General features: G+C 40.3%; 1 protein-coding gene and 1 long non-coding RNA gene across 2 annotated transcripts; both read left to right on the forward strand.

Annotated features, from left to right (window-relative positions):
- The first annotated feature begins 98 nt into the window (after nt 1–98).
- Nucleotides 99–2919, forward strand: LOC135240626 (uncharacterized). Its single transcript, XR_010325733.1, has 3 exons — nt 99–814; nt 1963–2056; nt 2541–2919. It is a non-coding gene; the product is annotated as an uncharacterized LOC135240626 (long non-coding RNA).
- Nucleotides 2920–15936: 13017 nt separating this feature from the next.
- On the forward strand, nt 15937–19373 carry LOC135241027 (C-X-C chemokine receptor type 1). Its single transcript, XM_064311133.1, has 2 exons — nt 15937–16121; nt 17688–19373. The coding sequence occupies exons 1-2, from the start codon at nt 16115–16117 to the stop codon at nt 18767–18769; spliced, it is 1089 nt and encodes a 362-aa protein (XP_064167203.1). The 5' UTR covers nt 15937–16114; the 3' UTR covers nt 18770–19373.
- The last annotated feature ends 5743 nt before the right edge of the window (nt 19374–25116 follow it).

Raw genomic sequence — 25116 nt, forward strand, 5'->3', positions numbered from 1 at the left:
AAGTGCACATCATCAGTGGTAATCGTGTGATATTTATGCATAGCCTAAAATGTTACCCATGCCATAGAATTTTCCTAAATTATTGCAACTTATTCATGTTTTTGAAACACGTATCTAGATAGTGAATGCTAGCTAACTGGCCCCAAAACTGTGCCCAAAACATTCACATAACCTGACCAAGTTGTCGCCTTTATAGTCACAAAACGTCATCGCAGCAGTACTGTGTATCTTTGAATAAAGGTGAAACTAAAATTACATTGCTTGTTTTGGTTTCGTATGTCTATCTGTAATATAATATCCCGCGGGTGCACCTTGCTTAAATAGGTTAATTGACAAACAGCGACCTAACGTTCTAACTGTAGTTTTTTATGCTGTTTGTGCCAAGGTCCCTTATGCATTTTAACCCATTCAATTGGCTAATGCATTTCCAGGGCGACAGACCGACAATTACTGAACGTTTAGTTTAGGTGTGCAAATATTCAGAATAAATAATATGTGATATGATTTTTACTAGGATTGTTTTAGCCTTGTTTTGGAGTGAAACATGTATCTGTAACATAGGCTACTGGTAGTTTTTTGCATGGTTTAAGCGTTTGCACATGACAGTAACGGACATGTCCATCCTTCCTCCATGGTCTGTGTCTCACAAACAAAGCGCGCTCAGAATTCAGAGTGACGAACAGAGACGATGTTCCACCAATGCCAGTATCTGGAGACCGGAGAACGGGGCGACTCCACTCTCTTTGAACTGCATCCATCCAGAATTCAGGAAAGAACGGATTCGACTGAAAGAAGTGCAAAGCGCCCCATGCTGGTAAATGTTAGAATTGAATAGCGTAATTGTACCCTTCGCTTAAAACAATGGGGCTACAATAGTTCCTCTTCAGAATATGTAGTGTATTGTTTGTTTCTTTCGAATTTGGTCAGAGGGAATAAAATAAATACATGAATAAATAAACCCTAACCCTAACCCTAACCCTAACACAGAAGCAGAACATTTTTAGCTGCTTGGAATGATCAATAAAGTTAAGTAAAGATAATCTACTACTGATATCTACCTGCCATCAATCTCCGTGCATATGGAACCTGTGTGGAATTTTGGGACGTGCAAGGACAGGCCCTGTCAGAAGAAACAAGGATGTGAGATATATCGCCTCTGAGCTCAGTATATTCTGTTGGCTTATGGGGTGTACATGGCACATAATTGACATACTATGGAAGTGCTACATACATGTGTGGGTGGTGGGGAGGTGGGTGCGGGGGGTGCAGGCAATGCGACAAAGATCAGCCATTCGAGACGTTTAGCTATTGGTGTAAGCATGCTGAACCAATCTGTTACAGGTTGCTTACTGAGGAATGATAGAATCTTCAAAGTGCTCTGAGCAAGTGGCTGATTTGTTCAAGTGCTGTTGGAAATCCTTTACTAGATCCACATTCTCAACTGTAGGGAGGAGCAGTTGCATTGCATTATGTCCTTAATGCCACATCATACATTCATTTTTGTGTGCTGGTTCAGTTTGGTAGGTGTTTCCAGGACTTTAGTGGAGTGTTTTATGTTTACAGTGGATATGACAGCGCCAGACTCAGTACTTAGCGACCAACAGCGATGATAGCCACTGAAAACATATAGTGATGCTTGCATTAGATAACCTGGCAATAAGTAAAAATACATTTTTTTATAGTGCACAATACTTATCTATTAGCCTTTGTGAAGTCTGGATGTGAGCTTTCTTTGTTTACATTTACTGTTTTTGAGACAAATCCCTGTTGTGCAATAGCTTACTAATTAAAGTTTATACTTGGTAGTAGAAGTATAGGGTTCACGCTGTTTCTGTAAGGTAAGTTACAATAGTACTATCCATGGAACTCTAGGTGAAAGTAAACATTTGATTGACGGCTGGTGGGGGTGATGACTGTGCGTGTGTGTTCTCTTGTGATTGGCCCACCTACCGCGTGCAACAGGGAGATGCCTCCTCGGAACGTGGAACCCGAGGCGAATAGGATTCCAAGAAGCCTTACTGGGATTCTCCAGAACATTGCAGCACTGGGTATTAAGGTGATTAGTACGCAAGGTTGAATGACTGCCTTGGGCTAGTGTGGAAATGTGTGGAAAAGTGTGGAGAGTGCAGAGACTGGAAATTTCTCCTATTGTTTCTGTACCTCACCTCTCTCTCTCTCTCTCTCTCTCTCTCTCTCTCTCTCTCCATCTCTCTCAAATTATATTGCATTTCTTCAAGTTTCTTGTGATGGTTTCTCCTTGTGTGTGTGTGTGTCTGTGAGTGGGTTTTTGTGAAAATGGAGACCCAAAAGTAAAAATAAAAGTCTCTCTCTGTCTCTCCCCCACCTCTTCCTCTTTCTTTCTCTCTCTCCCCCCACTCTTGCTCTCTCCCCCCCTCGCTCTCTGTCTCTCTCCCTTCCTCCCCCCACCTCTCCCTCTCTCTCTGTCTCTCTCTCTCTCCCTCTCTCTCTCTCTCCTCATGTGTTCAGTGTCTCTGGTTTTAGTCCACGCCATTATGCTAAATGATGGATTTTATGCGTAGAGGAAATGTCATTCAAATGCGGCTCTGCGCACCAAATGCTGGTGTAATTCTCACCGCACAACAAAGGCCCCCGCGTGTCAGAGAAGAATCCCGGTCCCTAATTCAACGTGACGCGGCTGAAAGGTGTTCCAGCCGCTCCACATGTTACCCAGAAACACCGGCTGCCCGAGGCATCTTCGAAGGTAGCATGTGATCAGTGCCATGGAGTCAGATTCAGAAAACTTCAAAGCAGACTGCTGGAGCTGGATAATCATCACCTCGTCCCTGATTCAGTCCATGTTTTGTCCACAGGCGTTTTTAAGAGCTCCACACTTCTTGTGCAAAAACCAAAAAACGCTGCAGGGCAAAGTCTGAGTCCATGCTGCTTCTCAATGGAAACTCTAAGGCATTCCTTTCTGATAACTAATAAAACAAGGCTTCGTTATGGTCGTATCCCATCTTCCTTTGCAACTGAGCGAGATTATGTCAGAGAGAAACGGAAATGGCTGGTAAAAACACATATACGCACTTAATTTCAGACATTGGTTGCTAACCGTGATATCACTCAATTCCTCCTGCCGGTGAAAAAGTCCACCTTTTCCTGTCCGAGCTGTTAGTGTTCTGGCACTGTTCTAGAGCCCTCCTGAAAAAGTGAAAGCACCTTTTCCGCAGGCAAGATGTAGCTGACTGCAATGACTAGCCCCCTCCATAAAACACCAAACCACCCCAATGTAATGGCAGTTGGCTCGCTTTCTCCAAGTTCTCTCAAATAGTTTTCACACAAAATTCTTAACAAGGGGTCATTCTGTCTTTCTGTGACCGGTTTATCGAACAGATGAAAACCCTTCAAACACATTTTCAATCTAACCCAACAGACACGACATCAGATCTGAGGAGTGGTTATAATAGTGACTGCAAACCAACCTATCAATCATGTGAACAAGAAAGAAGAGAATAAGGCATTTTATTTGACAGCTAAGGTGCACGGCAGCCATCAGTTATCAAAAAGCTACGCCTTTAAGACTCACAGCGCTATAATTTTCACATGAATCCTTTTGCCGCTGTTCTTCAAAGATGTTTCTGGAAAGAAGTTTTTCTGGGGTCCGCGTGTTGCGTGATGGACAGAACTGAGCCAGACGTGCTTTTTTCAAGCTCGTAAAGAAGAGATAAACCCAGAGTCACCCCAGCCCTGTTCAAAAGCTCTTTGCTTTTGTTCTATCTAGCGGGTGTGTCGTGTGAGTAGCAACAAAATTAAATCTGGGAGTGAACTGTACAGCACAATTTATGGGTTAAGTGTGAGATTTAGTCATGAGATCAAAGGTGTCATTTTAGAATGTCAATTAGCTACCTTTACACACTCGCCGTATATCTTTGGTCTGCGGAAATATGGAGATTTTAATGATGTCCTTAAACTGAGCAAAAATAAATAAATTAAAAAACCTTTCCAAGCACTAAAGCATCTGGTTTAAATCCCTTAGCTTAAGACCCAGATAGTCTTTCTTTTTTACAAATCCCTCTTCCGTGCCTCTTTGACAAGTATTTGAATAGAAGAGACCCAAGTTATTTAAAGACTTTCTTATCAAACCTCAACCTCCAATGTGTGGCTACCTCTTCGGTTCTCCACGGCAGCCATTTTGTGGAAGAACATTCATGCACCACACGTCCTGGTGGTGATTTAAAAACATACATGTTCTATTATACGTTTTTATTTCACCACCAATAATGTCCAAATTGTAAAATAAATCTGATGCCGATGTTTCATGTTGCATTTAAATCCAGCTTCAAAATCAGTAACCTCTACTTTTTACAGTTTTTCTCAAATGTTTACACACTAAAACTGGAACTATGCACACGATGGTGAAAACTTGAAGCTCATATGTCAACAACAAAGACTATTTCCGCAAAACTCTAAGCACAATTCCTTTGTTTTCACTCAAATAGCAATTCTAAATCACATTTTTGCACAACTCTACACACAAAATCTCATTATTTAGCACAATTTTGATAATCAAGCCTTGTTTGTTCACATGGAAAACACTGGCCTTCAAATGCCAAACTTTAAGTACCAATTGGTCTCACTCATGCCACACCTGCTCAGACTCAATTGACTAAACTTTTAAATTATCTGTCAGAGCATAAAAGAGACCTCAGATGACTTCTATTGTGTTGGAAAACAATGGAGCAACACGCAGCACAGCAAGGTAGAGGTAGAGGAGGAGGAGGAGGAAGAGGAGGTGTACGTGTATGAGGTGAACGAGGAAGAGGGAGATGAGCTAACATTTCAAATGAAATACGTGCAACTTTGGTTGATCACGTATTTGTTTTTTGTTTTTTTTACAGCAGGCCTACAAACTACGATTTTTATTTTTGCAGTCTGCTGAACAAAGATTTATTTTACAGTAACAAATAAAGATTTGCTTTGTTACCTTTTTGAATTTGTTCATTGATTTCATATATGACAACAGATCATTACATCCATTGTCCAGACTGACACAGTCTAAGCATGTTCTAGTTTTGAGAAGACACAAATGTTATATATTTTGGCAAAACTCATAATTCACTGATAAGGAAAAAGGAAAAACACTTCTAACAATGTTCAGTATGACTATGATGGAACCTGGGTTGTGAGTGCAGCCCAACTGGACCTCATTGGCAGGACAATACAGTAAATGTGCATTGTATCATACACAATAACAGCAACACTCAAAGTGATAACAGTTCACACACTTTGCTGTACTGTACTGAATTAGAATTAGGTTTACCTAGCAAATGCACTATTTATATGATGATATATTTACTGTATTGTATCATGGCAACAGTCTTTATATTTACTGTAAAATTGCAGCCTATTTTGGGACCCCTCGAAAAGAAAACTAAAACTTCAAAAAAGGAGAAAATATAAGCAATTTTTACACAATTTTATAACTTGAATATGTAACATGACCTCATGAGGCCAAAACATATATACAGTATTTTGATGGTTGTGCTTTTAAATTTATCGCACCAGTGTGAAATCAATGCTCAATAAGACCTATTCATATGAGGCCTGTGTGAATCATTTTGATGGAAAAAGTCAGTTTTGAGAAGAGAGAACATGGTTTTGAATGCATGAATGCATTTTGCAAGAGATTTGTGTAGTTTTGGCAAAAGGTTAACTGTTGCTGTGCTTTGTGTGTAGAGTTTTGAGAAACTGAGCTATAGTTTCAGAAAACGTGTTTAAACAATTGAGAAAAACTGTAAGAGAGGATGATATCCTTGATAGTTGCTGGACAAGCCCAGGACTCAGCAAATGAAGGAGCAAGCTATCCACACATTCAAAAAATAGCCAGAGGTCTTTAATGTGCGTCAAAAATGTCTTTTATTATGCTTACCCTATTAAGGAAAAGATGCGTAAAGCGGTTGTTGATGTTGTTCTGAGCAGAAGCCCTGCCGTACCCGTGCCAATTTTGACCAGGGGTCCAGTGGCGTGAGCCACTGTTTGCCACAGCAAGGCAGAGGGGGCTTTGGTTAGCAGTCAGTTCAGCTGGTTGGAACTGCAGAATATAAAGATGCAGTCTATTGAAACAGGTGCAATATGCCAGCAGTGTGTTGGCTCCCTCTAGTGGTAGGTTAAAATTAATTACAGTTTTTCTCAAATGTTTACACACTAAAACTGGAACTATGCACACGATGGTGAAAATGTGAAGCTCGTGTGTCAACAACAAATAATATTTCTGCAAAACTCTAAGCACAAATCCTTTGTTTTCACTCAAATAGCAATTCTATATCACATTTTTGCACAACTCTACACACAAAATCTCATCATTTAGCACAATTTTACTAATCAAGCCTTGTTTGTTCACATGGAGAACACTGGCCTTCAAATGCCAAACTCTACGTACCAATTGGTCTCACTCATGCCACACCTGCTCAAACTCAATTGGCTAAACTTTTCAATTATCTGTCAGAGCATAAAAGAGACCTCAGGTGACCTCTACTGTGTTGGAAAACAATGGAGCAACACGCAGCACAGAGAGGTAGAGGTAGAGGTAGAGGTAGAGGAGGAGGTGGACATGTACGAGGTGGACGAGGTGGATGAAGAAGAGGGAGACGAGCTAATATTTCAAATGAAATACGCGCAACTTTGGTTGATCACGTATTTGTTTTTTGTTTTTTTTTTACAGCAGGCCTACAAACTACGATTTTTATTTTTGCAGTCTGCTGAACAAAGATTTATTTTACAGTAACAAATAAAGATTTGCTTTGTTACCTTTTTGAATTTGTTCATTGATTTCATATATGATAACAGATCATTACATCCATTGACAAGTCTAAGCATGTTCTAGTTTTGAGAAGACACAAATGTTATCTATTTTAGCAAAACTCATAATTGCACTGATAAGGAAAATGAAAAAAACACTTCTAACAATGATCAGTATGACTCATGATTGAACCTAGGTTGTGAGTGCAACCCAACTGGACCTCATTGGCAGGACAATACAGTAAATGTGCATTGTATCATATACAATAACAACAACAATCAAAGTGATAACAGTTCACACACTTTGCTGTACTGTACTGAATTAGAATTAGGTTTACCTAGCAAATGCACTATTTATATGATGATATATTTACTGTATTGTATCATGGCAACAGTCTTTATATTTACTGTAAAATTGCAGCCTATTTTGGGACCCCTCGAAAAGAAAACTAAAACTTCAAAAAAGGAGAAAAAATAAGCAATTTTTACACGATTTTATACACTTGAATATGTAACATGACCTCATGAGGCCAAAACATATATACAGTATTTTGATGGTTGTGTTTTTAAATTTATCGCACCAGTGTGAAATCAATGCTCAATAAGACCTATTCATATGAGGCCTGTGTGAATCATTTCGATGGAAAAAGTCAGTTTTGAGAAGAGAGAACATGGTTTTGAATGCATGAATGCATTTTGCAAGAGATTTGTGTAGTTTTGGCAAAAGGTTAACTGTTGCTGTGCTTTGTGTGTAGAGTTTTGAGAAACTGAGCTATAGTTTCAGAAAACGTGTTTAAACAATTGAGAAAAACTGTAAGCGTAAAATGAGTTGTTTCTGTAAGCTGGAAGAGAATCTTGCAAAGCTACTTATGTTTTGAAAGACTGCACAGTCTTTGAGAATCACAACCAACAGTTAGCATGTTTATGTCTAATAAGGACACCCAAATGAAGCATGTATAGGATTCTGGGTAAAGATTTACCTAACATTTATAGACTGGTAGTATGCTGAAATAGACAGGGACATTTTTTTATTTATGAATTTCCATGAATTCAGTGCCTTCGAGTGCTGCCGTAAGGCATGGCAGATTTGGTTAATATTATATTCCTGTTTAAAATCCTAAAATCAATGAGGCTATTTAGCAGGTAATATTTTATATTGTTGTTGGGCATGTGGTAATAAAGGGAATAAACATATTGTTTCATGGTATGCTAACACTTCCTGTTTTTAAAAATGAACAATGCAGGTAGCATTACAGGCATTTAGCAGACGCTCTAATCCAGAGCAATCTACATAGCATTTACATTGTACCCAATTACACAGCTGAATATATACTTGAGCAATGCAGGTTACATACCTTGCTCACGGGTACAACGGCAGCGTCTTACTTTGGAATCGAACCTATGACCTTTAGATTACAAGATCAACTCCAGACCCACTACTGCACTGCCCCTGTAGCATTCTGATGACTAAAGACAGTGTTTTGTGTGAATTTCATCATAAATTTACAGTGAGGGTTCATGGTATTGGATATCAACGGAGAGATTTGAAATCAGGGAATTAGTCTGTACCGAGTCTGTAACTTGGGAAAGCAGAAAGAGTAAAGCTTTGGCAATTACATCACCCGTTTCAACACAGCTTGCACGGATTTCACCGCAGGTTCCGACAACAGCATAGACCAATTAGGCAATTTGATCCGTCAAGAAATGTGGAAAAACGTAAATGGCTTCATTTGACGTAGATGCTACACGTGCAATCTGTAGCGAGACGATATACACTTTAGAACGAATCCCCTGTAAGTAGCATTACAGACCTATGAAAACAGCTGCCCATGCTGCCCTTCAAGAATGCATTGCTACAGTTGCCATTTCAGATGAAGTTTAAAAATTCTCCAAAACACCTATCTCCATAAACAGCACTGACCACTGACTTCCATAGGAAAAAGGAATTATTGCAGATTTATTTACCAGGAATACAAGAGCATCACTGTTCTCCTCATCTCCGTGCAGGTTTCCTCCAGGTACTCAAGTTTCCTCCCACAGTCCAAAGACATGCACGTAGGCTAATTGGAGACTCTAAATTGTCCATGGGTGTGAATGCGTGGGTGAGTGGTGTAGTGGTGTATGTGCCTTGCGATAGTTTGGCGACCTGTCCAGGGTGTAGTCTTGCCTCTAGTGCAATTCAGTTCAATTCAATAAATTTTATTTGTCCCCAAGGGGCAATTAATTGCTGGGCATATCATCAATCAACATCAGACACAGACAGGACACAGTACACACAACAACCTGACGTCACATTCTACAGAAATTCAAATAAACAAGCAGAAAGGAAAATGCAGTACAAAAAAGTGCAATAAAAAAGGTATCAAGTAAGTATGCAAGCATAAACACATGCACATGTGCAAATTCACTTGTGCCATTCAGGCTCAGAGAATGCAGGGGAAAGGTGACGGCCTCTGGCTCAAACGTTACTCTCCGCCTGACGACCCGGCACCGGGGGCAGCGGTACCGTCGACCCAAGGCTCCCGCACCCCCCGCGACCCTGACCAGGAATAAGCAGGTTAGACGATGGATGGATGGATGGATGGATGGACACGTGCATCATGCGGTGGTTCCTTAGTCTTTTTAAATGGAGGGTACATTTATACAGGGCACACAGACCTGGGTCAAATACATATTTGTTTTGGATTCAAATACTTTTCCGTGCTCTGTTGATCTTGCCTGGTGTAATTGAGCCTGCCAATATGACCAGAAGGCAGGGTTTGCACTTTTTGAGAGTATTTCATTGGTTCCAATACACCAGACAAGCTCAGTAAAGCGTAGAAAAGTATTTGAATCCAAAACAAATACACATTGGACCCAGGTCTGAGGGCATATCGGTGTTGAATATTTTCCTTCTACCATCACAGTGACCTGACGTTTCACTCACTAAGCAGATGTTTTTCTCCACAGTGACACTTCCCAGAGAACAGTTCTCCATTATTTTATATTGTGGCAGAAATAATATTTATTTTCCTATAATTTATTTTGCTTTCAACCTTTATGCAATTATTTCAGCTATATTGCTGTTTTGACGAATGTTTACTTTCTTTTTTTGATATTTCATTACTTTACTTTTGATATTTAATTACTTTGATATTTAATTACTTCATTACTTAAAATTTTACCGATACTTTTAATGTGTGAAGCAGTGGTTCTCAAACTCGATCCTGGAAACCCCGGTGTATGCTGGGTTTTGTTTCAACCACAATTGCAATCCCAGAATTTTAACAAGCTGTTATTTCTTCTTAATTAGGCGCTTTTTATGCTAGAGGGATTATTTAAGCCCTCTTAAACCACATTATGTCAGAAATTGCTATGCATGCCATGAAGAATAAAAGTCCTGTCTTCACATTGTGCTATATGGTATAAGTTTAAGGGAAAATTATGAAAGAATACAGGTGTTCAGCAACCTAATTAGAAGCTTATCAATTCACCTCAGTCTTCAATTGGATCAGTTAAAAATATGTGACCTCTTAATTGATCAATTAAAGTATTTAGGGTGAAAACAACAACCAGAAGACCCTGCTGCTCCCATTATTGAAGGGACTATGAATTCTACTCTGTACCAGAAAATTCTTAAGGAGAATGTTCGGTCACCTGTAATGAATCTACCAATATATCTGAATTAAAGCAGTTCTGCAAAAAAGAGTGGGCTAAAATTACTTCACAGCGATGTGCAAGACTGATTTCAAATTATAGGAAGCTTTACTTCGTTTCCTTTGTCTAACATTACATTTTGTTACAGTAAATGTATCTGAAAACATTCACTGTATCAAATATGCAATAATGGAGGAAATCAGGAATGAGGCAAATACTTTTTCACGCCTCTGTATGCATACCATGTAATAAAATCACTGCAAATAAAGTTATTATTGTTATTATTCTAAGTAGCATTGAATTCATTTGTATGATAAAATTGCATTTTTATTTGTGTGACCGAGTCTGCAAATACACAATTTGAGCTTTAAAATGAGTCAGTTGATCACATGTTAGTGGATCACATTGGTCAGTTCATTGCATGTCAGAGGATTACATTGTGGAGTTAATGCTGACTTCCACTCAGGGTTCTGCTAGGTTTGGTTCCCTAGTGCACCCTGGGAAGCGAAACTTTTTATAACCTTAGAGGCACAAACTGCAGGAACTCTCCTCACTGTTTAGTGACCCTGACTGATTTTCTCCCAGTTACTCAGATGGTAACACAACACGTGCAGCTGCTCGCCTCTGTTCCTTTGCTAGTATTTAAGTTTGGCGATGGCGCGGTCCCGCTGTGTTACTTTACAATTCCGTCCTTTCTTCCTTTCATCCTTCTTTCCTTAATTATTCAATCGTTTTCAGCAAATGCATCTTGTGCATCCACTCAAATAAAGTGGATCCATGGTTTTTCAATGCAGTGTACAGCAAATATGTAGGAGCTGACAGAATTTAAGAGGTTTGGGTTTTGTGAGAAGCCCCAGTTTCTTGCCTCATTTCCTGTCTTGCACATATTTCTTCCTGTGAAAGGTGTTCAGACAGCCTTTTCTTGAAAGTGACTGCTTCGTAGCCCATGTGACGTTTTGCTCACTTGCGGGTTTTCACGCACCTCAGGGGGATTTTGAAAGAACAGCTTCGTGAGTTTCATGTCGTCATGACTGTTTCATGACAGGAAACAAGCATGGACACAGAGTCGGCTCTAGGGTTTTGGTGTCCCCAGGGTTTTGATGGCCCCAGGGTTTTGATGGCCCCAGGGTTTTGGTGGACCCAGGGTCTTGTTGGCCCTAGGGTTATTGTGACCCCAAAGTGCTCCAAAATAAATTATACCAGCCACTTAACAGCTGAATGAATGAATTCACTTACTTGCTTATAGCATTCCATGTAAAAACAAAGATGCCTGAGACTCCATGCTTTGGCAGGACGAAACTCTGTTTCTGTATTTCTGATGCTGCATGTGCCTCTACAGGGATCAAGTGTTTATGCCAGCAGCCAGGACTAGACACAAAAAACTAAAACAAATGCACACAGAAGATAAACTGTGAGCTGTAAGAGGGGATGGCCATCTCTTTTCCCAACCGGCCGTCTCCATCAGTCATATTAAAAGCCAGGGACAGGCAACCCTGGTCCTCTCTATAATCCACTAGAAGTGCTCCTGGTTTTTTTTTCCAATTCAATTTGTTTGCAAGCGCTTTATGGATTATAGAGAGTCTGAACGGTGAAACACTGGGTACCTCCAGCACATGGTCACCAGCGTTCAACAAGCCTAATAATGAATCTGATAATGTAGTTATGGGTTTGGATCAGGTTTGGATGGAGCAAAATCCAGGAACATCTCTGAAACTCCAGTGCCATGGTTGCCTAGCTTAGCAGTAGCGTTAACAGCAGAAGTAAAGCAGATGAAATATATTTTCATCTTTTTTATCACTCCTGTCTGAGTCAACTGGACCAGGCAATATATTATATTTACCTTTTATGAATTTAGCAACTGCTGTTATTCAGAGTGACTCACACAAATTGCGTTATTTTACATACAATCCATTTATATAGTCAGATATTTTTACTGAAGCACAGTCATTTGCTTGCTTACGTGCTTAAGCTTAAGCACTTACAACCTCAATGTTGCAAATACAATATCCTAACCATTATGCTACACTGTTGCCCAACATATACATTCATATATTCTGTTACCATAATAATATTGGCATACTGGGTTAAATGTAGCAGGCTTATTTCTTAGCATTTGATATCATCTGGAAAGTCCCCTACTTTTTCCCCAGGAAACAGTTTTCCTTTATCTAATAGTAATTTGTTTGTCCCCAGTGCTAGACTAATATTTATTTTCCTAAAATTAATTTTGCTTTCAATTTTATGTAAATGTAATGCTTAATGTACATTTATACCTCTATTCTATGGAATATTTACTGTCCTGTTCTGCTTTATTACTTCATGGGCCAATTTCACAGACATATATTGAGCTTAGTCCTGGACTAAATTGAGTTTTGTATGGAAAATCTCCATTCAACATTGAATTTAGTCTAGGAATAGGCCAAATCTGTATCTGTGAAACAGGCCCTATTTTTCCTGTGCTTTTATTATGTAAAGGAATGTGGTTGGCGTATAATAAAAGCACTCTACATATAAAGTTAGCATTATTCTAAGTAGTTTTGCATTCATTTGTATTGCATTATTTGGGCAACTGGGCCTGCAAAGATGCTACACATGGCTACAAGTCCCACAATGCTTTGCTTTGAGCAAGTAATCAGACGGACAGTGGAAAGGACAGTGCATAAGTTTACTGTCCTACCATAACTATGAGATGTTTGTTCGTGTTAACATGCATTTACATGTGGCTCCTTGTGATCTGTAATCATTGCAACCTTTACCTAATGAATCCTTTCTTCATTCTTTCCTCCTTACCTTAGACGCATCTGTAAATTAAAAGCAATTTTGTCAATTGTCACAAAGGACAGTTTACAATAAAAGGCAGATCAACCCGAGTTAGAGCACACGTATGTAGGAGGCTTCAGCTTCAACCCATGAGAGACTGAAAGAAAGTGACTGAAAATGACACCCAGCAGTTTCCTCTTTTTTGGCTACTTCTCCTTCTCTCCTTTTCTCTTTTTTTTTTTGTTTCCTGTGAAAACAAAAATGAAAGGTTTGGAGGGAACGAGGGAAAGGACAGCAGGCAAGGAAACAGGGAAGACTTTTAATGAACTGGAACACACCCTTGTGTCTGCCACAGGGCCAAATTAGGACTGGTTTAAGCTTAAGTTTAAGTTTAAGTTCTGTATGAGCTGGACCCAGGTTCTGTTTGAGCTGGACCCAGGTTCTGTTTAAGTTGAACCCACAGTTCTGTTTAAGCTGGCGCCAGGTTCTGTTTGAGCTGGACCCACAGTTCTGTTTGAGCTGATCCCACAGTTCTGTTTGAGCTGGCGCCAGGTTCTGTTTGAGCTGGTCCCACAGTTCTGTTTGAGCTGGACCCAGGTTCTGTTTGAGCTGGACCCACTCCAGCTCTGTCTGCCTGGGCACAGCAGGGGCAGTGGAGGTATGGGCAGGGTCATAGACCCTATAATACTTCACATAATTTATAAGAATAGATGTCAAATGTGCCACAATCTGCTTTCAGATACCAACATGCTTTCATAATTGAGGAAATTTAGTTAGATGTGTCTACTTTGAACAATTATTAATAAGCATTGCCAAATAATCCCAAAATATTTACGCCATTTAAAAAACGTGTCAGTTCTTTTGTGAAGGAAGAACACCCAAACACATAATTTCCATTGAGATTCAAATCTTTTTCGAGGGAGTCCTGGCCAAGACAGCAGCACAAAAAGTTACCCATACAAACCCAACAAAACGCTTAAAACAGACAGCAACGTTCGTCAGACCGTGAATTTACAGCGTTTAGTACATTACTCGGCACCATATGTGCATTTAGTAACCAAGTAGTCCTTAATCCTGTTTTAATAAGCCTCAATGATTATGAAATAGTCCAATGTAAGATGGACTATGGTGATCACACCAGGATGATGAAGGTGCAAAGACTAAAAGCTTTTTCACCAAAAACAGGGCAAGGAAAGGCGTACGTGATTTGTCCCTGTGGCCAAAGGTTAAAGCTATTGATAGTTTTGTGAGTCATAAAAATGCAGCAGTGTTCCATTCTATGGTTACAAAAGGCCTGGACTAAAAGTTTTGCTTTGGCATACAATTTTAAGGGGTCCACAGAGAATGCATATGCACTGGAATTTTGTGCTACGCCCCTGTAGATCATTAATATACATTGCAAGCAAAATAGGACCTCAGATGGACCCTTGAGGGACACCATTTTGTATACTCAGTGGGCTAAAAAATAAAAAGCCAACTTGGAGTTAGTTAAGTTTTCTAATTCTGTACAGTTTGTGAGCCAGATGACCATCAATCATCAATCTTGCTAGGAGACACCTCTTCCCCCAAAAACTATGATTTTAGCATGGCATTTTGGGATCCCTGGTTAATTAGCCTCCATTTGCACATCTTGCTAACCAAGCATTTGTTGGATTTTTTTATTCAGTGCTTAGAACATCTTAAATGTTTCCAATTGATGTATCAGAATTTTTTCATGGTAAAAGAATGTGACAGTAATCCCAACTTGGATTCAGTTTCACAACTGTTTTTGAATTCTCCTGAATAAAACTCCACTGATGTTTTGCAACCACTGTCATAAAACCAAAATAACCCTAGGTTATTTTAATATAGGGAACTGGCTCATAGCTAAAACTATTAAATGAAAATAGCTGTGTATGGATGCTGATGGCTGTTTTCAACAGATTTTGTAAGAGTATTAAAGAACTGTGTCAATAATCACATTATTTGTTTCTCTACAGTTACTCCAATTATGATTAAAGCATGTAGATAAATTTAGGGATATTATTTTTAATGCATATTCTCATAAAGTCTTATAAAGGGTTCATTCTGGAGGCAGAAATAAAACAGATGAATTTAGCCAGGGGCAGTTTAGAACATAATCTGTAAGTGAGGCCTGCTGGATGCTGGGCATGTTAGCCAGTTATGGGAGAGAGTTACACAACTAATTCATGTAAATGTTCTTCTGCCAATCACAACAGGTCTTCTCTACAAACGCCACAGAGGAGCGCACAATACAGTAGAGCATCTTTGCTTTGGTACATTTTCTTGGCATGTGGAAATATGTTCAGAGTTTCAGAATGACTGGAACCCATAAGCTGGGGCTCCTCTGACACATTTTAAAAATGATGAAACAAAGACAAGGCAAGACATTAACAAAGTACACAAAGACAAATCACATAAAACAAAAAAGACTATAAAGGAACGATGAAAAAGTGATATTATTTTCACAAAAAATACTTCCATCTTTCAGTGCCAACATTACCTTTAACTACCTTTACCTTTTATCCGCTAATGTCCCCCCCCCACACCCCGATTTCAAACCTAAAATTTCAATATTTTATAAGACCACTGAACTATAGCACAGAAACACTCTTAATGACTCGCATACGACACAAATATATTTCATGCAAATCTGTTAGAACACAGTATCTTTTTTGTGTATCATCCGCATCACTCAGATTATGAATCTGCTTTTTAAAATGAATTCAGTGAAATAAAATGTAATTGCATTATTTAGATGATTACTATGTGATATGGAGTTGGGGTTAAATTCCTTTTTTAAAAATCACACAGATTTTGAACAGAACTCAGAATTGAGCAAACAGGAACTGGTGTCACACATTGACAGGACCATCTCTACTGCTGTGTTTCGGCGGCAACAGGGATCACAGACTGCAGACTGACAGCTCTGGTTACCACCAAAGAGAACACCGTCACCATGGGTGGTAGGTACTGAGATATCATACTCCGTACATACATGTTAACCAAGTTATGAGTAAAAATACTTGCTAAACAGTATATTAGTACGACAGATACATGTAATTGCAGTCTAACATTACGGTCAGTTTACTTTTTTAAAATAGCATATGATTTTAATTGTTCATTCTGTGGTGTTATCTGTAAATTTTGGATTTAGTTTCCCAGCATCTCGACCCACTGAGTGGTGAGAATGTTTTAGCCTGAAATGAATGTGGTCCATCACATTTGTGAAAAGCAGGGTGTGTTGGAGATTACTGCCTTGGTAAAGATTTTCAAGACTGTGGGACTTTTAAAAACATTTCTCAGCTTCATCTCTTTGTAACTCCTGCGGACACCTGAGAAACCTTTCTCTGGCAGGAATAATTGAATAAACAAATAAATATGGAGCCAGATTCACATTATTTACCATGATATATACATCAGTATTTTCTTGCACATAAAATTCAATGTTTTCTACAGTTTTCTTTTCCTCCAGTAAAAACCTAAAATATTATTACATATTTTCCTAATGTAACCTACATTTAATTTCCATTCATTATTATTTGTATTATTTCTCATTTTGAACACTTATGCAAACATTTTAGAATAGCTTTTTATATAACTTTAGTAATAAGGTATACACATTTATTTGAATTTGTGAAATTTGAATTTATGAAATTAAGCATGTGGTTTATTTATTTATTTATTTATCTATATTTTATTTGAATTTTATTAGAATACATTTGTCATAATTTCATGAAATTTACAGTGATATGTGGAAGCAGCTCATGAGAAAAATCAGAAGTTACTCTCTGTTACACATTTCCTCAGCTGATGACATAATACTATATGTGCGTGTATATGAGTGTGTCTGCTTGTGCGTGTATGAGTGTGCATGTGCGCGTGTCCATTAATAGTTATGTGCTGTAAGTCACATAGTAGAAAGTCATGCATGTAATGACAGAAATATCTATGCACAATTATATAGTGTGCTATTGTTCATTCATCTCGCACAGTCAATTGAATGTTCTAGACCCACGTATACGCAAATAAAATATGACATATACCTCCACAATACATAATTATATCACTGTAGAATAATATTTGCTTCACAACCAATTAATTACTACAGGGCCCCAGGGGAGACTTAAAGATAGCATATTTATGATGTGGCCACCTTATGGGGACAAGATCCTTAACTCATGGCCACGACTTATTTCCACATAGCCACAAGACAAAACTAATTATGGCATGGCCAAGACCACCCCATTTAAAGGCCATTCACCTTCACCACCCACCTGCCTGCCTGTGTGAAAATGGGAATGTCTGCACCAGTTTTGTTTTATTTTATCCGGCTTATCGCTTGATCTCCCGCAGGTGAAGGATCTCGCGGCCACCAGTTAATAAAATTTGTGGCCGTGTGTTAATTAATGATTTATATGTGGCCGCTAGTTAAGGATCGCGTACTGACAAATTAACAAATTAAATTCATTTGTATGTACAAATATATTTGTTTGTTTTTGTGTAATGATATATGTTTATCTTTTACGCAGAACCAAACACTCCTTTCTATGTGCTTGACTTCGAATCCTTTTACGAAGAGACGTTCAACGTCACGCTCGACGACAGCACCGTCTACGAGATGAACGAGAAGACCCTGGTCTGTGCCGATGCGGCCCTGCCAACCGTGGTTCGCGTCGTCATGAGTTGCTTCTACGTCCACATCTTCCTGGTGGCTCTGCCCGGGAACCTGGTGGTGGGGCTGGTCGTAAGGTCCTGCAAGCAGAGCCTCTCCCCCTCGGACGTCTACCTGTTCCACCTGGCGGTGGCCGACACCCTGCTGGCGCTCACCCTGCCCTTCTGGGCCGCCTCGCTGGTGTGGGGCTGGGTGTTCAACAGCACCCTGTGCAAGCTGGTCAGCCTGGTGCGGGAGGTCAACTTCTACAGCAGCATCCTGTTCCTGGTGTGCATCAGCGTGGACCGCTACCTGGTGATCGTGCGCGCCATGGAGACCAGGAGGGAGCGGCGGAGGCTGTGGAGCTGGGTCGTGTGCGGTGCCGTCTGGGCGGCGGGAGCCGTCCTCTCCCTGCCCGTGCTCTATTACGAGGTCTTTGTCCCCGAAGGGGGGAAGCAGGCGGTGTGCATGGAGAACCACGACCCGGAGAACGCGCGGGCGCTGCGCCTGGTCACCCGCCTGCTGCGCCACACGCTGGGCTTCCTGCTGCCGCTGGCGGCCATGCTGGGCTGCTACTGCGTGACGGTGGCGCGGCTCCTCCGCACGCGCGGCTTCCAGAAGCAGCGCGCCATGCGGGTCATCGTGGCCGTGGTGGCCGCCTTCCTGCTCTGCTGGACGCCCTACCACGCCGCCGCCATGGCCGACACCCTGATGAGGGCCCGGGTGGTGGGCTACGGGTGCGCGGCTCGCCAGGCCGTGGACCTCGCCCTGTCCGCCACGCAGAGCCTGGGGCTCCTGCACTGCTGCGTCAACCCCGTGCTCTACGCCTTCATCGGGGAGAAGTTCCGCAGGAACCTGCTGCACCTCTGCAGGAGGAAGGGGGGCCTGGAGCGCAGATCCGCCTCTCGCTACAGCCGCTCCACCTCCCAAACCTCGGAGGCCATCTCCCCTGTCATGTGACCAGGGACACTGCTCAAACCTCAGAGGCCAACTCCCCTGTCATGTGACCAGGAACGTTGCTCAGACCTCAGAGGCTAAGTCCCCTGTCATGTGACCTGGAACATAGCTCAAACCTCAGAGGCCAACTCCCCAGTCATGTGACCAGGAACACTGCTCACACCTCAGAGGCTAACTCCCCTGTCATGTGACCAGGAAAAATAATGGTTAGGGAACTGGGATCATAACTTTAAGGTTGCCAGTTCTGTTCCCTGGTAGGACAGTGCCATTGTACCCTTGAGCAAGGTACTTACTATAACCTGAATTGCTTCAGTCTGCACCCAGCTGTTTAACTGAATACTATCTAAAAATGCAAAAGTTGTAGTTGTTGTTGCTCTGGATAAGAGCATGTGATAATGCCTGTAATGTAAAGTAATTTTGGGTTGGGGGAGGGGGGAGGGGAGAGGGTTGCTGAAAGCGCATGCATTGTTTAAATTGAACTGTCTCACAGATCATCATCGATCCCTCAACAAGGAAACCAAGGTCTTGGCCTATTTCTATAGAAATGTTTGTGATTCATTATCTCATTTTCAAAGTTTCATTTGCACATTAAACATGACCACAAATATTTTCCTAATGGTGACTGTAATTGTTTAAACACCCAACATCAAGCTGCAAAACTAACGGAGCTGGTTAATTTCACAAGCAAGCGATATGTGCAGTAAAATGCAGTAGTTAGGTAGGTGAGACTGTCATGCTTAAATTCAAGTAAAAAGCAATTTTTTCCAGCATTGGTGCATGCTAGCCCCCCTGCCCCACCCACCCGAGTGTCACTCAGTGTAGTTTTACTTTGACTTGTGCCTGTATGTAACCGATCATGTCCTTCTTACAAGGGACATCTACAGCAATTTCTCTCTTAAAATGCACACAAACACGCACGTGCACACACACAAGCACGCACACACGCACACACGCACACACACCCCCATACTGTGTAACACAAGTGTGAACAACAATGACAGGATAATGCGTCAGTATCTGGCAGACTGGATCAGAGAATTTGCCTCGAGAGCAGGCTTTTTGCTTTTCTGCGTTTGCACACTTCTCTGTGCCCTGAACTTAGCCTTTTGAAACATTAACATCATTGCCAATGCTGGGCAGCAAACCTGTGGTGTAAGGACTGTAGGCTATTAATATTGTACGCATTTCTTTCAAAAGTGTTTTAATGTGTTGAAAGCAAACACATTAATAATTGATAGTCTGCATAAAATTGTATTCCTGGTTGTACATCTCGTGGCATAACTAGTCAGGCAAGAATAAAAGATTTACCGGCTTTTAAATTAAATTGATACTGTGAAAAGTTTGTGGTTAAAAAAGGTCATCCTCAGGTGTCATTTCTGATTTATCGATGCCTGTGATGACTCACTGCCATCTTGTGGTATCCGTAGCATATGACGTTCATTTTCTGTGCGCCAAGACAAGTATGAAAACACAATAAAGGTCACACAGTGCTTCCTGGTGAATAAAACTAGCAGTTGACCACTATATTACTTTATTTATTACTTCACATTTTGCTCAAGGTCTTGAGAGTGATAACGTTCAGCCAGGAATTGGTTCATTGTCAAGCTAGTGGGTAGCCAATCGATGTTACGATAAGTTACATGAGTCAGCCAGTCACAATCAGCCAGATCAAGAACAGATACAGTCCCTGGTCCTCCCGTGACCCAGCCCTGATCATTTCTTAGAAAAACAGAGCGCTCATCCAAACTTCCATCCGATTGGCTGATCTTTTGTCAGATCAGAAATAAATGCACTATGGCCACTAGAAGCGCTAAAAGTGAATACTACAAGCAGCGTTTCACTAACTTTGCATCCAACCCCAAAAGGTTTTAGCAAACTGTAAAATCCATGGAGAATGAAGTATCTTCTCCCCAGTTGCCAACTACACTTAAAATGCATGAATTGGTTGTTACTGATAAAACTCATATGGCTAAACTTTTCAATCAACACTTTGTGAAGGTTGGTCATATTTTTAATTCTGCATCTCCCAGCCCAGTGCCTAGCACCCCTTTTCTGCTCATAATGCTCCCACGGTCCCACCTCTACTTTTTCCATATTGTCATTTTCTGAAAAAGGAGATACTCCATGAGCTCCTTACCCTGGATCCCAACAAGTCAGCCAGTGATGATGTTGATCCATTCTTTTTAAAAACTGCTGCCCATATACTTGCTGCTCCAGTTACACACCTGTTTAATTTATCTACATCTACATCAGAGTTTCCCCAAGATCGGAAAACCGCGATAGTACTTCCCCTCTTTAAGGGCAGTGATAAGAGTGACCCTGTCACTGTGACAGACCCATTTCACTTCTGCCCTGTTTGGCTAAAATAATGGAAAAATGAGCTAACAACCAGCTTTTACGCTACTTGGATAGCCATTGTATTTCTGATATGCGATCCGGTTTTCGTCCTAAGCACGGGTGCCCCTCTGCAATCCTGAAGGTCTTGAATGACATCCTCCCTGCCCTTGATCGAAGAGAGGTATGCGTGGCCGCCTTTATTGATCTGGAAAACGCTCTGTGGATTTATTTATTTAGGATCCCCATTAGCAATACACAGTGTGCAGCTAATCTTCCTGGGGTCCGAACATAAAATACATACAATACATACAAGATTATATAGTGAGACATAAAATCAAACAAACAGACAGAATAATACGAAACAGTAACATTCGAAAAAATAAAATAAAAATAGTAATAAATGAAGAATAATAATAATTAAAAAAAAAAATATATATATATACATTGTTCAGATGCTTACACAAGGACAACTAAGTTAAGCCACCTTACGTAAAAAAAGAAAGAAAAAAATCCACTTATATATTTATTAACAATTAGAGTTCATCTTCAAAGCTTTGAGTCGTGGTTATAAATACCTGAGTGCCGATTACAGACATGAAGGTTGTATTTATGTGTAAGTATGTGTGTGTGTGTGTGTGTGTGTGTGTGCCTATCCACGTGTATGTACGTGTGCGCGGGTATGCTACATATGTGTGCATGTAGGTTTGAGTACTGTCCAGTCATTCAGCCATTTTGCCAGATGATTTTTTACATGCTTTTTAAAAGTATACTTGCTATTGGCACTTGAAATTATATATTTTGGCAGTGAATTCCATATTGAGATTGATCTGTAACTGATGGTCTGTTTAAGTAGGTTAGTTCTTGGTTTGGGTAGTGCTAGGTGACCATCGCTTGCACCTCTTGTGCTATAACCATATTTGTTAGATACACTTACTAACCGTTCAACAAAGCCAGCAGGTTTATCAGAGCTTATTACTGATCTAAGGAACATCAGGAGACTTAGAGATGCCTTTTTAACAACCGAAAGCCATCCACTCTGTGGATCATCATATCTTACTGCAATGGCTATCATATCTTAATGCAATGGCTATGTAATGTGGGTACTTCCCAACAAACATTAGCATGGTTCTCCAGCTTTTTGTGTTCCCACATGCAGTGCGTCAAGGCTGAAAATATACTTTCCCAACCTCTTCCTATTACTATAGGTGTGCCCCAGGGCTCGACTTTAGGTCCTACACTCTTCTCCATCTACATAAATAACATTGCCCAATTTACTGGTAATGCTCAAATACATCTGTATGCTGATGATACCATAATATATTGCTCCCACCCTTCACTACACTCAGCCCTCACCAACCTGCAATCATCCTTCCTTGGTATCCAGAAAGCTTTCACCGATTTACACCTCAAACCTAACACTAAGGAAACCAAATGCATGGTCTTTACCAAAAAGAAATACACTCTGGACAACATCCCTAAAATCACCAACATGGATAACTAATCTCTGGAATTTGTTACCTCATATAAATATCTTGGACTTTGGTTAGATTCTTCCCTCACATTTCAAACTCACATCAGTACATTACGTGACAAAGTTAAGGCCAGACTCAGATTCCTCTACCGTAACAAAACGGCCTTCACCTACACTGCTAAACTTACACTGGTCAAGATGTCAATACTTCCCATTTTTGATTACTGTGATATTATTTACCGGACTGCTTCAAATACATTGCTGAGCAAACTCAATATACTTTATCACTCTGCTATCCGTTTTATTACTAATGCTCCTTTCGCTACACACCACTACACTTTATACTCCCTTGTTGGCTGGCCATCCCTCCACACCAGAAGGCTCATTCATTGGCACCTGTTTATTTACAAATCGCTCTTCCACATCACACCTGCCTACCTCTCAGATCTTCTGCATCAGTCCTGTTACACTTACAACCTTAGATCAATACATTTTTTCACCCTGGTCGTGCCCAAAACCTCAACAATGTTTGGTCGAAATTTCTTTAGTTTCTCTGCTGCGCATGACTGGAGCACTCTAGAATCCATTCTCAAACTCCCCAATCTTAACACACCCATATCCCTCTTTAAAAGACTTTTACACAACACATTTACTGATAACTGCACATGCTAATCCCATCTCTTTGCTACTGTTGACTGCTCCGTACCAAATTTAATGCAATTTTCTGTCTTTTTATTTTATCTCTGTAAATGTACTGTGGTGAACTTGGTTTTTTAAAGCAATATTTGTATGTTTTTTGACTGACGCATGCCTTCTTGGCCAGGTCAGTGTTGTAAATGAGAATTTGTTCTCAATCACTTTTGCCTGGTGAAATATAGGTTAAATAAATAATTAAATAAATAAACAATTTGCAAAGGTAAATAGACCTGCTACTGGACAATACATTTTAAAAATCACTATTTATTACAATAGAGTAGCAGATTTTTTGACACTGCTGTCGCTACTGGATTGTGGGATACAGCGGATGAAATGTCTTCAATTTTTACTCAAAATGAAAACCAACACTTTACCATCGTGAAGGAGAATGATGCATCTCTTCAACAGGGCAAGCTGTCTGTCACCAAGAACTGTCCTTCAATTAACAAAGAGACTGTTAAATAACTGACCACGATTACATTTTACAGTTTAGAAACTTGAATTTCCATTTTAAGTACACACATGACATTGATATTATTTTAAATATACCTCTGCTATAACTATTTATGTAATTAAAACTATTTATTTTAACTTTATTTTGCAGAGGTTATATAACTGCTCTCATTTTTATGTGCATTTCCAATTCCCACCACTGAAAACAAAAACTACTATCCCCTGTACAACCTTGAAGATTCTGCCATGTGTTCACAATCCAAAACAATCCAAAAATTGGACTGAATTTACAACACAAGTATCACCATTATCATCATCATCATCATCTATGCTCAATTAGTGGTAATAACGTTATCATTGTGGAGGACGGAGTGTGGCACAGTGGGTAAGGAACTGCGCTTGTAACCGAAAGGTCACAGGTTCGAATCCCGGGTAAGGACACTGCCGTTGTACACTTGAGCAAGGTACTTAACCTGCATTGCTTCGGTATATATCCAGCTGTATAAATGGATACAATGTAAAGTGCTAAATAAAAAAGTTGTGTAAGTCGCTCTGGATAAGAGCGTCTGCTAAATGCCTGTAATGTAATGTAATGGATGATGGCAGAGCTGAAATAAGGACAAATGTTTGACATGTGGTTTGACAAAAAGTCTATCGCCCCAATATTGACGGAGGACTGAAGTGTATGTGAGAAAACACTCAGGGACAAACTGGCGGCCCTGTTAATATGACATATGACATTTTGACTATTGTTATGACAGTGTCAACATGGCAGATATACGAAGCATCTTGACATGTCGTGAAGAGACACAGTTCACAGTTCACAGAAAAAACCCACCTGTGACGCGTGGTATTCACTTTTAACGATGGTTATAGTACTACATCCTTTGTAACTGTCATGGTTTTGGGTGGTAGTTCCATTTCTTTTCCATCTGCGTCATTCTTTCGTTTGTTACGGCCTTTGGTTTTTTTTTTTTTTGTTTGTCTGCGCCTTTCTTTCAGTGATTACGGCCACGGGTTTTTTCCTCTGATTGATTCGTACGCGTGCATATTTTATTTTACAATTTTCACCTGTTGGCTTTTCTATTTGAAACCCAGGCAAACCGTTAAGCTTTGCTTTAGTGTCACTTACATTACACGATAGAAGGCAATCTGTCAAGTGTGGTGAAGGTATATGATTGAGTTTTTGCGGTATTGGGTTGATGCAGCTACAAAGTCAGCACAACAGTATTTAGCTTAATTGGTTGTTGGCAACAAGTTAGTGCCGCAACCTAAACTCCGAATTCTTTTTTTAGGGCGTTACTTTTTCAGCGTCGGTTCGAGGCCTGTTTTCTTTGAGTTACCCCGTTTTCTGCACAGGCAGTTTGGTTTTATTTTCAGAAAGTTCATACTC

The sequence above is a fragment of the Anguilla rostrata genome, chromosome 15 (assembly GCF_018555375.3).
Source record: "Anguilla rostrata isolate EN2019 chromosome 15, ASM1855537v3, whole genome shotgun sequence".
NCBI classification, from domain to species: Eukaryota; Metazoa; Chordata; class Actinopteri; order Anguilliformes; family Anguillidae; genus Anguilla; species Anguilla rostrata.